The 12,964-nt window shown below is 56.5% G+C and overlaps 5 protein-coding genes across 5 annotated transcripts; 1 reads left to right on the top strand and 4 right to left on the bottom strand.

Annotated features, from left to right (window-relative positions):
* Positions 1-280: 280 nt before the first annotated feature.
* On the top strand, positions 281-763 carry LAJ45_10720 (uncharacterized protein; the record flags this gene model as incomplete). The annotated part of the gene is made up of 1 exon (XM_046120237.1): positions 281-763. The coding sequence occupies one exon, from the start codon at positions 281-283 to the stop codon at positions 761-763; it is 483 nt and encodes a 160-aa protein (XP_045966587.1).
* A 544-nt stretch (positions 764-1,307) lies between these two features.
* Positions 1,308-1,706, bottom strand: LAJ45_10719 (uncharacterized protein; the record flags this gene model as incomplete). The annotated part of the gene is made up of 1 exon (XM_046120236.1): positions 1,308-1,706. The coding sequence occupies one exon, from the start codon at positions 1,704-1,706 to the stop codon at positions 1,308-1,310; it is 399 nt and encodes a 132-aa protein (XP_045966586.1).
* Positions 1,707-2,008: 302 nt separating this feature from the next.
* LAJ45_10718 (uncharacterized protein) lies at positions 2,009-2,501 on the bottom strand (the record flags this gene model as incomplete). The annotated part of the gene is made up of 2 exons (XM_046120235.1): positions 2,009-2,393; positions 2,461-2,501. 2 exons carry the CDS (start codon positions 2,499-2,501, stop codon positions 2,009-2,011), a joined length of 426 nt encoding a protein of 141 aa, XP_045966585.1.
* A 999-nt stretch (positions 2,502-3,500) lies between these two features.
* Positions 3,501-9,045, bottom strand: LAJ45_10717 (uncharacterized protein; the record flags this gene model as incomplete). Its single annotated transcript, XM_046120234.1, has 5 exons — positions 3,501-4,326; positions 4,402-6,365; positions 6,465-7,980; positions 8,049-8,631; positions 8,841-9,045. The coding sequence occupies 5 exons, from the start codon at positions 9,043-9,045 to the stop codon at positions 3,501-3,503; spliced, it is 5,094 nt and encodes a 1,697-aa protein (XP_045966584.1).
* Positions 9,046-10,290: 1,245 nt separating this feature from the next.
* LAJ45_10716 (uncharacterized protein) lies at positions 10,291-12,188 on the bottom strand (the record flags this gene model as incomplete). The annotated part of the gene is made up of 5 exons (XM_046120233.1): positions 10,291-10,926; positions 10,993-11,336; positions 11,400-11,472; positions 11,539-11,959; positions 12,022-12,188. The coding sequence occupies 5 exons, from the start codon at positions 12,186-12,188 to the stop codon at positions 10,291-10,293; spliced, it is 1,641 nt and encodes a 546-aa protein (XP_045966583.1).
* Between the last annotated feature and the right edge of the window lie 776 nt (positions 12,189-12,964).

Raw genomic sequence — 12,964 nt, 5'->3', positions numbered from 1 at the left:
ACAATTGCAATCGGGCAGAAAGAACAGAAATAATGGCTTGCAACCCCGTACGAATGCGCAGGAAACAGCACCGCCGAACGATACATGTATCCACCAAAACAAAACCTACCTTCTATCCATTGACACTCTCCCTCCGCGGCGGTGGCCCCGCCCCCGCCCCCGCCCCAGGAGTTCCTCCAGGCCCTCCCCCAGCCCCCGCTCTCGTCCCTCCCCCACTCTCATCCCTGCCCCTGTCCGCTACCTGGACCAACTCGTCGTCCCCGCCATCGCCCCCCACCGCATGCTCAACAGCACCCGCTACATTCTCAACCGCCAAATGCGCAGCACCGTCGAAGACCTCGTCACGCTGCACCGATCCCTCTACTTCCTCCAATTCATGCTACGCAGCCTCTACCGCCGCGTCGCGCGCACCATGACTACCAACATCGCAGCCCCCAACCGTGTCCGGCTCGCAAAGCGCGCAGTCTCGCAACGCGATACCCACACCTCACTCCGCGCACACTTCTCCCTACACGAAGCACGCGGCCTCATCATGCTCGACTTTGCCGCCAACGCCATACGCTCATGGAACCAGATGCCCGGCGTGACGGTGGACGGCGCGGGGGTGCGGTCGTTTCCGCGGGTTTTTGGGCGCAGCGAGAGGCGGATGTATATTCTTGTGCAGAGGCTGATGGATCAGCATGAAGCTATGTATAGCAGCGTTGGCCTGATGCTGAGGGACTTTTATGCGTTTACTAGTCCGTTTTATTGTGGGATGCAGTAGTGTTTTGCCGTTGTTGCTACTGTTGTTGATGATATTGTGAGGTTGGAGATAGATCTGCTATGGATTTATTCTCTTTTTATATTGGTTGGGGATTAATTGGGGGTTGTAGTTTGTTATATGTCGCTGTAGCGGGTTTTTAATACATGGACAGAATCTATTACTTCTCCTTTTACTCGGGGCTTTTGCTATTTAAAATTGCAGGTGCGATTATGATATCCATTTAAAAGACACACACACAGGAGCTCTTGCTCAGAAAAGAACGAGCAATATTTCCATTTAAATCCGCAGCTCTACTTTTATCGGCACATATATCATTGCCAGGGTTAGGGTTCCAACTACATAACGACACCACGACCAGAACCAACTCGACCCAACCCATCGTACATCTCCAACTCTACTTCAACATCACAGACAAACAGAAAAAAGCACAAAATCTATTGTTCCCTCCCAAAAACACACCACCAATCCCCCACGTGACCCCCTTTGTCTCCTCCACCACACGCTGACCACATCCTTTGTTCCCCTCCCCCCAGCACCTACAAACCTAAACCTCCAACGCCCTCAGCACCTCCGCCGGAAACACCTGCACACTAAAATACCCCCTCACGGCGGCCCTCATATCACCCACCTGCGCCACCACCTCCTTGAGGCGCTTCTCCAGCGCACCCGGATTCGCCACCGCGCGCTGGACCTCCGCCATCTCTTTCGCAAGGGCAGCTTCGCGGGTGAAGATGGACTTTCTGGAGTAGTTTGCGAGGCCGACGCGGATGTGGAGCTTCTTCTCTGCGAAGAGGTCGTCGCGTGCTGCGTGGCGCTCGTAGCGGGCCACCGTCTCGGTGTTGTAGGTTGTGAGGTCGTCTAGGTCGCGGAGGAGGCGGGCGGTGCGGGTGGAGAGGGAGGTGAGTGTTGCGGGGAGGATGGAGGGGTGGTGGTGGGTGGGCATGATGGGTTTGTTTGTGGTTTTTATTATTTATTCACGATTTGTTTGAATGAATTAGGTACTGGGGCAGCTTGGTATGTATGTTGTGCGAGAGTGCAGTGGTGGTTAAAGTCGGTGTTGAATTTTTGAGATAAAGGGTGTGCGTGTGGGTCTCACTTATATACACACAACCACAGCATTCATAGCAATAATGCACCCCCCACCCACTTGAAACCCATGAACCACAACCTCCCTCCCACTCCCCAGGTAACTCCCATCGCGATCGCCGCCCCACCTCCCCTTCAAACCTCCCCCTCACATCCCCCCTACACGATACAAACATTCCCCCTCCCTCCCCTCCCCCCCGCCCTCCCACCTCCCCTCCCCGCCCACCTCAACGTCGCCAACAAGCACCCCACCACCTCCCTCGTCGCCTCCAGCAGCTTCATCAGCCTATCCTCCTTATCCTCGACCTGCGCCACCAGCGGCATAAACTCTGCCACGGTGCCAAACCACTCGCGCAGCACCCCATGCGTCAGTTCCATCGCGCCGCCGAGGCCCGTGTCGTCGCCGTGGGCAAGGTACGACTTGAGCGTGCTCTGCAGCTGGTTGAGCTGGTTGTCGCAGTCCTGGAGCGTGCGGCGCGTGCGGATTATGGTGGTGTGCAGGTCGTCGATTATCTCGGTGGGGACGGTGGGCGGGGGAGGGGGGCTGTGCTTGGGTGGGAGGTTAGTAAACCGAGCTAATACGTATAAAGAGATGGGGTAGAGGATCTTACGGAATGCCCCATTGCTGCTGAAAATCGTAATCCATATCCATTTTGTCGAACGTGCTTTGTAATAGCAAGTTTACAGGCTTAGGTGAAGAGCGAAGTGGAGGGAAGAAACCGCGGGTATATATACCACCAGAACTCAACATATACGTGGCATCGCAATATTATATATATCTGGACTTGCCTCTGGTTTACTTAAATGTCATTACTTTACAGAAGACACCACCGCAAACCGGCACTAGTAAACATGGCATACCCACAATCACACAATATCACTCGCCTCATTAATCCTCCGTCAACATCCCCCATTCCAATTATCTGGACCGCCATATAAGGCAGACACACCCCATAAACAATAACTCCCCACTCCGACTACCTCTACAATAATCTCGGGATGCAAGTATTCAAGAGGAAGTAACTACCATAATCTTCATTAGTAGAGACATATAAAACAACTTCCCTAATCACCTTCATCCAACCCTATATATCCAAGTTACGTGTACTCATTCCAGAGCGTGTTCCTGCGTCACGCCCTACAGTACCTAAGCTTTCGCTACACCTACGTATCGCCAAACCCTCCCACACATCGATTTCCGAGTGACCACCAATGACCAACACCCCACTCCACGTCAAACCGACAGAACTCTCCAATTCTCCTCTTCACGACGCACCATCTCATTAACACATAGCCACCTCACACAACGGACGATACTTCACTCATTATTTAAAGGTCCCCTAACCTACATATATATCCCCCCCCCACAACACTGCCAAAATCTACACCACACCACACATCACCACCGCCACAAAAAAAATAAGAACACGCACAAAAAAAACATTTCAGCATTCCTCTTCCCCCTCCCCGTATATCATCCTCATTACATACAACCCCCCACCAAATCAAACCATCAAACCCATCAAACATCCATGATATTACGTACGCAAAACTCTAACCATAAACAACACAACAATGCACAAATGCAATCCAACAATCACGCTCACAAGCTAACAAAACAAAAAAATACAAAAAATTCATACATCAAGATTTAATATCCATACGGCGTACTCCCATACGGCGAACTACCCCCCGCGCCCGTATTCCTCATCTTCGCCCTCTCTAACGGCGTCATCCCCACCTTCCCCTGCCCCTGCCCCTGCCCTTGCCCCACCACCGGCGACCCAACTCTCCCCCCCGCAACAGCCGGCGACCCAACTCTCCCCCCCGCAACAGCCGGCGACCCAACTCTCCCCCCCGCAACCGCCGGCGACCCAACTCTCCCCCCCGCAACCGCCGGCGACCCCACCCTCCCCGCCGGCGTCGCAATCCTTCCAATCGCCACACCACCCCCCACACTCACACTCCCACTCGCACCCCCACTCGCCCCCTCCATCTCCGCCTGCTCCTCCAGCTTCCCATACGCCTCCTTCACCGCCCTATCCACAATCTCAAAGTCGCCCTCCACCACCGCAATCCTCTCCGCCAACTCCTTATCCGTCTCCGCATCCGCCGTCGCCTTCTCGCCCGCAGCAGCCTCAACAACCTCCTTCGGCGAGCCGGCAAGATGCGCCTCTGCGAGATTGACTTGATTCAACGACTCGTTGATAAGCAGGGAGGCGGCGTGGAAGACCTTCATGAACTTGATTGACGTCTCCTTGAGGTCCTTGAGCGTGTCGTATGCGCAGGCGATCTCGCGCTTGATAAGGGCGGCGTCGCTGCCGGGGGAGGGGAGGGTGTTGACGAGTGCGGTGACGGCGGCGGTGATCTCTTCGGTGTAGTTTAGTTCTGCGTCGAGGCCGCGCTCGATGCTTTCCTCGATGGTGTTCATGAGCTGTTGTGTGCGCTCGTGTTTTGCCTGTGCCGCCTCCAGAACACTAGATATCACATCCAGGAATCAGCATCGACCACTTACACTACCGACCAACCCAAGGCCGAAAGGGAATACATACGCCTTCTTCTCACTCTCCTCGAAATGCTTCTCCATACTCTTCATCTTACCGATATTCCCACTCACATACAACGGCTGAATCACCGTCTTCTTAAACTTCTTATCCCTCTCCAGAATCGCCACCTGGACCTTCCCATGCCTCGTCTCAATAAACTTACTCAACTCCAACAAGCCCTCCATCAGCTCCGTCAGCTCCGCACTCTCCGACGCCACCCACCTATCCTTACCCGCGACCGTCACCGGGACCCTCGCCTGGATCTCATAATACTTCTCCATAAGACCCGTGATCCCCTCCTGGATCTTATCATACACCTTCGAGAAGACCTCCGTGCAGTAGATCTCATACTCGTCCTCCTCCTCCTTCGCCTCCTTCCTCGCCTCCTTCGCCTTAAACTCGCCCTCCATCTCCTTGATATCGCCATAACCAATCTGCTGATCCGCAAACAGCTCGTCCGTGTACTGCTCATGCTGCTCCTGTCTCGCGCGCCGCTCCTCATCGAGCTTTCTGCGCCGCTTCTTCGCAGACTCGGCGTAGGCGCGGTTGATGTCCTCGATGAAGCTAAAGTCCTCACCGATGCTATCGATAGTCTTCCTCACATCATCCATGACCTTCGTCTCCTTGCTCCTCGGCGCACGGCTCGCCGGTAACACCGCCGAAAGCGTATCCAACGCAGGATTTGGTGCGGGCGCAGTAGGGAAATAGCTCTGTTTCTTCTTATCCAGCGCCTCGTCTCCACCGCCGGGAGTCGAAAAGATAGTCGAGCTCCCACCAGAGCTAGGTGGATACGCATCCTGAGAGTACGGCTGGTATCCATCGACATAGGTCTTCGCACCCTTCAACGGACCGAATGGATGAGAGCCCCCTTGGCTAGTAGGACTATCCACCATCGTCTCAGACCTCGACAAAGGATACCCAGGACCCAGAGAATTGCGCTTCGACTGCTGCTGTCCCGGACCCCCGGCCATGAAAGTCGACGCCCTCTTCGGATCATACGCGACAAACTCGCCTCCTCCCGGAGCCGGCGACGCGTTCCTGCCACCCTGCGTAACCGGATTATACGGCTTATAAGCCCCCGTCGACTCCTGCGCCGCAGTTTCAGTGCCGTTGAAAGGAGCATACTGGCTCTCGCCCGCCCCAGCCGAGAACCTAGTCGGCGAAGTCGGCGACGCAGGATTCAACGCCTTGTACTCACCCTTCTGCGCCGACGGCGGCGAAACCGGCTCTTCATTAAACGCAGCATGTCCCTTATTCAGACTCTGCGCCACCACCGACTCGGGCCGCTTCCGAATAACCAGCGGCTCCGGCGATAGCGGCGGATCCTCCAAGCTTACCGGCTTATGCGCCGGTTTCGGGGACGGCGGCTTTGTTTCCACGTATGACACAGGTGTCTTTGGCTTTTCCGGCGCCCACTGGGTATGTGGTGGTGCGGCCACCTCGATATGCTCCGACGGGACAGGAAGTATAACCTCCGCCGGCGGCACAGCAGCGGAATTGCTTCTCGACCTCTCCTTCGGCCCAAGCGCGCCTTCTGGCAACAATCCAAGTTTCTCCTTCGAGTCCTTTTCCTCCTCTCGTCCGCCATACTGTGGTAACCTTCCATACACGCTACTCTGCCGACTGGGCGGCTCGCCAAGGGCGAGAGGATACCGCTGACCACGGACATAGTACTCGTGTTCCATGAAGTCTGTAAAGACCTTCAGCTTCTCCTCGTCCGTCGTTGCGGCCGCCTCTGCCCGGATCATGACAATGTAGCGCTGAACCGAGTCCTGATAGAACGGATCCAAATTCCGAACCGGGTCGGAGTCTTGCTGTTCGTGGCTAGGCGGTGGCTGAGTCATTGTCACCGAAGTCGCGGGGGTGAGGACCGTAGCCTCCGACAGTGCTGGTGTCCCCCCTCCCACCGTTCGAGGTGGACCTGAGGCCTCGGAGTGCTCCTGGGACTGGAGTGGTAGTTGTGGCTGGTGCTGTTCCTCTGTTAGCTGCGGCCAGCCTCCAGGAACATTCGCTTCCTCTTCGCCGGGAGTATACGACTGAGGCCACCCCCCCGGGACATTAATACTAACTTTAGGATCATCAATTTTCAAATGCTGAGGCTTGTGGCCCTGCGAGACAGTAGTAGTAGTAGCAGTAGCAGGAGTGTGGTTTTGTGCCGCCGCCCATTGTTGATTATCACCCTGCTTTTGTTGCGCCTGATTATCTTGAGGCCAGTGCTGCCCATTTCCTCCATTCTGCGCGTGCTGATACTGCTCTTGAGGCGGCTGCTGCTCTTGAGTCCATTTCTGGGTATCTTGATGCTGTACCTGCTGCTGCTGCTGCTGTTGTTGCGACCACGCCTGAGTATCATGCGACTGCTGTTGCGGCCAACTCTGCTTCTGCTCCAACTCTTTCAACTTCTCAAACGCCGGCAGCGGCGCCCCGCCCGCCGGAGACTCCGACCAGCCCGCCTTCGAGTCCTTATACGCATACTCCGCCGTCTGTGTCGGGGGCGGCACAACACTCGCCTTATGCGCACTAGGTGTCCCAGTACCCTTCCTCCCCCCCGCCCCACTCGACGGCCTCTGGAACCCACCATGTCCCTGAAAGCCACTGCCCGGCCTACTCCCAGGCCTGCTACCAAACAGCTGTGCATGCTGAAACGCGTTTCCAGGACCCTGCGGATGCTTCGCGTCAGAGCCCATAGTATACGATTTCGCCGGCGGCGGTGGTGGTGGCGGCGTAGAACTATACGCCCCCTCGGCATGGTTCCATCTACCGCCGCCCGTCGCCATCTCCACCGGACTGTGCGGCTTCACCGGCTTCGGGTGGTGCACATCGACAGGCGAGATCGGCCTGCTGACCACAATGTTTGCATCTTCAGTGTTGCTGTTACCACCGTAATGCTCCCAGCTGCCCGACGCGCCCGCGAATGTCTTCGTCTTCCCCGGCGGCTTGGGCTTCGTAAACAGCGGCTCCGGCTGGATGCCGTGGAAGGTGTCTTTCCTCTTCGCCGACGCCGGCGAGCCCGCGACGGGTGCCGCTTGATTCTGTTGTTGCTGCTGCTGGTTTAGATGCTCCAGATACGCAGATGCGCCAGGCTGTGCCGGGGCAGCAGCGGGCGGTGGTGTGGTGTTTGAGAGCGGCTGGTTATACTGTGATCCGCTGGTCCAGCTAGACCCCGATTGTGTGTTCTGAAATTGCTGAGACTGTTGCTGGGGTTGCTGGTATTCGCCTTGGTTTTGGGGCCAGTAGTTTCCTTGGTCGTTTTGGGTCGAGGCTTGCGCTGGTCGTTGCGTGTTATGGTCTTGTTGGTACTGCTGCTGGTGATCGTTGGAATTGTACTGCTGCGTATCTTGGTACCCGTACTGGTGTTGTTGCTGCGGCTGCTGCTGCTGCTGCTGCTGCGTATCTGTATACTGGCCAGTGGTAGGGACTGCATAATCTGGATGGAGAACCGGGGGTGTATAAGTGAACGGCTTCTTCTGCTCCGGTTCCTGTGTCGCACCCCATGCCGGAATCGTAGTCGAAGCAGGATAGGCGCCAGCCGTAGGGTTTATATTTCCCGCCTGGTAACTACTCGACGTGTTCGCCGGTGCAACATAACTACCACCCAACTTCCAGTCAGCCCTTGCTTAACACGACACACAACATACAAAACCCCAAATACTAACCCTGAATGATCACCCGCCGGGCTCGACGTATCACCCTGCCCATAACCACCGGGTGTGACCCCGCCATCGTAGTATCCATGATGGCCCTGATTCTGCGGCTGCGAATACTGCTGCTGAGGCGTAGAACCCCAGCTATGACCTTGGCTCTGATGAACCTGCCCCGTCGCCGACGACGGATACGTGCTCTCACCCTGATACTGCTGCTGCCCGTACGCCGTATCCACCGGTGGCGGCGGCGGCGGCGGTGGTGGTGGTGGTGGCGGAGGCGGCGGCGGGGGAGCCTGTTGCGGAGTTGACGATTGCCCGTATGGAGTGGGACTATAGGACGATCCGGGGTTGCTGTTGTAGTTGTTATTCATGGGATTATAGACCACGCTCGACGGTCTCGGCGGGACCGGGGGGCCCTGCGGCTGCCATTGCTGCTGGGGCTGCTGTCCCCAGCTTTGTGGGGGTGGGGGGGGCGGCGGTGGGGGCTGGTGGTGCTGCTGCTGGTATGGCGAGTGCTGCTGGGTGTAGGGTTGTTGCGGGGGGTACTGCTGGTACTGAGAGTTGTGGTAGGGGGTCTGTTGCGGGGGGTATCCACCTAAACAAGACAAGCCAAGCTTCTGTCAGAGAATCCAAGCCAACCAAAACCCGGCTCACAGCACCAGTGTGAAGATTTCGCGGTCGTCTGGGGGGAAGTGTACTCCTGTGTCACTCGAGAGCAACAAAAACAGCCAGCACAAACAATCCCTCATTGCTTCTCACCGCGCACCAGAATGGGATGGGATGAGCAGATGAGATAAGACTTACTACCATAGCTCTGCTGCACCCCGGTTGCCGTTCCCGGCTGAATCCCGCCCATCTGGCCCTGGCCCTGCCCCAGGTACTGCTGGTGCTGCTGCTGCTGCTGGCCGTACATATTATGCTGTGGTTGCTGCTGCTGCTGGGTTGTGGTGTCAACTCTGTGTCCAGGCCACGGCGGTGGTACTTTGTAGATATGGTTGTTCGAAGTCATGGGAGAGCACACGGAATATTTTAGCACCAGCTCGCTCTCTCTCTCACTCCTTACTGTGGTGTGGTTGTGTTTGTTGATGCGGTGGGTGGGTGGGTGGGTGGTGGGTTGGTTGGTTGGCTTGGCTTGGCTTGGCTTGGCTTGGCTTGGGTCGGGTTCAGCCGCAGCCTTGGCCGTAACTGATACGGAGAGGGGTTAGCCTGCAGGACGACAACGCGACGTAGCTAGCTCTGGGTGAGTCTTCAACGCAAAGACCGGCTGCGAGAAGAGCTTCCTTCCTTCGATCGATGAGAAGACGATGGATGCCCCGCCCGACTTTTTTTTCTTCCCCGCTGACAGGAAGGAAGGATAATAATCAGGGTCCAGGTTCTGTCTGGTCCACGTGGTTTGGGGTCGGAGAAGAAGAAGGTAGGTCAGGTCAGGCAGCAGGTAAAGCACCTACTCTACCTAAGGATATAAGGATAAGGCAGGCCAGGTAGGTAGGGGTGTCGTTAGAATAAGGTAAGGAAGGACGCTTCCAAGGAACGGACAACTTGCAAGGGTCGTTCGATTCGTGTTGACGTGTGGCGGGTATGGAGTGGCTGGGGGTGGTTAAAGCCACTCTTTATGGCGAACTAGGGTGCCTGGTGTTACCACGGCGGGGTTACTGTTACTGTGTAAGATTGAGAAATCGATCATTGGCATAAATACTTGGCCGTGAATAAATTTGGCTCGACGGCCAAAGTCTGACATCGCTGGAGGAGACGTGTACCGCACTGGTCCATTGCAAGTATATAAACAAATCTCAGAAGGACTGCTTCCTCAGCTCAGCTCAGCCAACCCAACCACCGAGTTACACAACACGCAGGATCCTTTCATCCCTTTCATCCATCCCCGCCTAAGCAAGCTTAATTAACACCCAGAGCTCGAGAACCACGATACATATAGGAATCAGAAAACTGTAGAAACTACATCATTTTTAAAAGGAAGAAAATTTAACGGATTCAAAGCAAGGCATCGATGGATCCAGATTCAGGATGTCATCCCGCAAGGCCACAGCTTCAAAGTCCAGTGCGCATACCGATAATAAAAAAATCCAATAAATCACAACCATTGGCATTATTATTCTCCCCCACACGATATATATACACATCCCCTTCCACAGGACCGTCCCCTAGTTGATACGGGGCGAGTTCAACGGCGACGCCACACATCTATATCCGCTCCCAAAACCCACCACGCCCCGTCCCCTCAACCCCACCACAACCCTCAATCCTCCTCCCCCTCCTCTCCCGGGCCCGCCAGGAACGCCTGCCCCATCTCCCACACCCTATCAACCCCCGCCTCCTCCATAACCTTCCAAGCCTCCCATTCACCCCTCCCCCACTCATCCAACCTCCTCTCTCCGCCGCGTCCCCCCACATCAAACACCCTCACAACCTTCCCTCCCTCCTCATCATACGCCCCCCACGGCGCCTCGCCATACACATACCTACACCACGCCGCCGCCACCTCCCCCTCCAACTCACGGTACCCCCCCGTCTCCGGTAGCTCATCATGCTGGTTCAAGAACGAGAAGACGACATCCACGCCATGGTGCGCGCGGCCCCTATTCGGCCCCTCCAGCGGCGTCGGCACCGCAAACTGCGCGAAATATGCCTCCTTCTGCGGGTGCCCGGTCCAGTACCGGGTGAACATGTATGCCGGGAGGCGAAAGCCGTAGTCGGCGATGAGGACGTAGAGCTTCTCGATCGTTGTGTCGCGCGGGTCGCTGGGCGAGAGGCGGAAGTGGGAGAGGAGCGACGAGGTCTGCTCGGGGGTGAGCTGGCGGGAGATGCGGCGCTTGAAGGTGCGGAGGGGGTTGGAGTAGTCCTTGATGGCCCCGCCTTGCTGCATCACGCCCCACTATCTTGTGTTAGCTCTGCCTAGCTACCTGGAGAAACGGAGAGAGGGCGGATGGGGGTGTGAGACTTCGTCTTTGCAGGAGCCAATCACGAGGCTGTCACACCAGTCCGGGAGAGGCTTGAAGTTCTCGTGGCGGATCCAGTCCTTGGTGGGGATAAACTCGCCGTCACTAGTCGGGCATATCTCGACCTCGAACGCGATCTTTGCGAGCTCGACAGCTGGGATGGTGAGCATACGCTCCGCCCGCTGCAGCGGCGGGAGATTGGCAAAGTCGAGCTTCTCGCAGGTCTTGAGGTATATCAGCTCCTGTGCGTCCAGCGGCCGCGGCGGAAGCAGTCCAGCGAGACCTGAGAGCAGGATGGCCCGCTTGAACAGCGGCACTTTGGAGTATAGGTGCAGTGACCCAGCGACTAGCTGGGGGTATCAGTGCTGCTCCTGCGAGGATTATAAGTAGTTGCAGACGGAAAACTTACTCCCGCCGGCGCTCTCGCCCATGAAGGTGATATTATCGGGGTCACCGCCAAACTGCTGGATATGTTCCTTAACCTACACACCATCAGCAGACCGCTCATCTCCCCCCCCCCCCCCCCACCACCAAACCAAACAACGCACCCATCTCAACCCCACCACCTGATCCTTCAACCCATAATTCCCCCCCGCCCCCACCTCCCCACACGCCAAATACCCCAACGTGCCCAGTCTATAATTCAGACTCACCACCACCACCGGCCTCCCCACCACATCGATACTGTGCTTCACAAACCGCCTCATATCATACCCCACAAAGTTCGCACTCCCAATGCGGTTCGCCCCGCCATGCACCCACACAATCGTCGGCAACAGCACCGTCGTCGGCGACAGGTTATCCTTCTCCCGCTCCTCCGCGTGCACGGACGTGTATGGCGTTACAACCACCAGGTTCGCGCATTCAAGCTCAGACATGGTCTTCCGCTCTGCCGGCATTGGCGTGAGTTTGTGGTTCAGCACGCGTGCGTCGACTTCTTCTGCGTCGGGCTGCTGCACCGCCATCGGCCTATCGCCCACCCAGCGACATTAGCAATCGCATCGCAGAGACGGGCTGTGGAACAAACGTACCCCCATTTCGTCGCGTCGAAATCGCCAAGATGCGTCACGGGCCCCACGGGGTCCTTGAAGCGCCCGGGGATGCGCGCGTATGGGATGCCGCGGTATTGGACGACGTTGTCGAGGACGGCGCCGGTGATGCGGCCGAGCTTTGTGGTGAGGATGCGGGTTTTCTCCATTTTTTTTTTTTTTTTTGGGGGGGGGCGAGTTTGGGATTTCTGCGGTTGGGAGAGGAAGGGGGGGGGGGGGGGGGAGGAGGAGTTTGGTTGTTGCGGTGGCGGCGGCGGGTTAGTAACTATAGAGAGGGTGATGTATGACGTCTTCGGAGATGTGGTGGTGGTGAGGACGTTAACGGTATATGCCGTCATAGCTAAGGAATTAGATGGTTCTCCCCACAATCGAGTGGTCTTGGGGCGTTAGATATGGGGCTTGATGGATGGATGGGGGGGATAGCTATAGCTAGAGAACCTGGTGGGGGTGGTGAGAATCACCAGATATCACTCGACTAGAGCGGCGGTGAGGTTTGGGTACCGGTACTTCTTATGGACTCCTGGGGCAGCAGATGAGTTGAATAATTCCTCCTCCCTTGTGGTCTTTTGTTGATGCATGAAGATAATAACTATCTCTAGCTCAATTGATTACTAGGGTAGCATCTCCTCGTGTAAGCTTGAATGCTTCACCCGCCCTATATAACCTTAACCCGCGCGCGGAGAGGACCATGAATCTCCATATCCGCCCCCCCCCCCCCCCCCACATCCCCATTCCCGCCGGGGAAGCTCTCTGTTTTGCGGCAAACCACTCTGTTGGATTTGACATATATTCGTCTGAACCTGATTCACATTCTACGTTCCCCGGGCTACTGCAGCGGCCGGTGGTGGCACACTAAAACCCATCTCACATCAGCGCCGTTTGCTTGGTGGAGATGCATCTTTTGGATTAATTGTGAGCTGACGTT

The sequence above is a fragment of the Morchella importuna genome (assembly GCF_003444635.1).
Source record: "Morchella importuna strain M04M26 chromosome Unknown Morimp01GS049, whole genome shotgun sequence".
NCBI lineage: Eukaryota > Fungi > Ascomycota > Pezizomycetes > Pezizales > Morchellaceae > Morchella > Morchella importuna.
The sequence above is the reverse complement of the archived record's forward strand: the minus strand, read 5'-3'. Positions and strand labels throughout refer to the sequence as shown.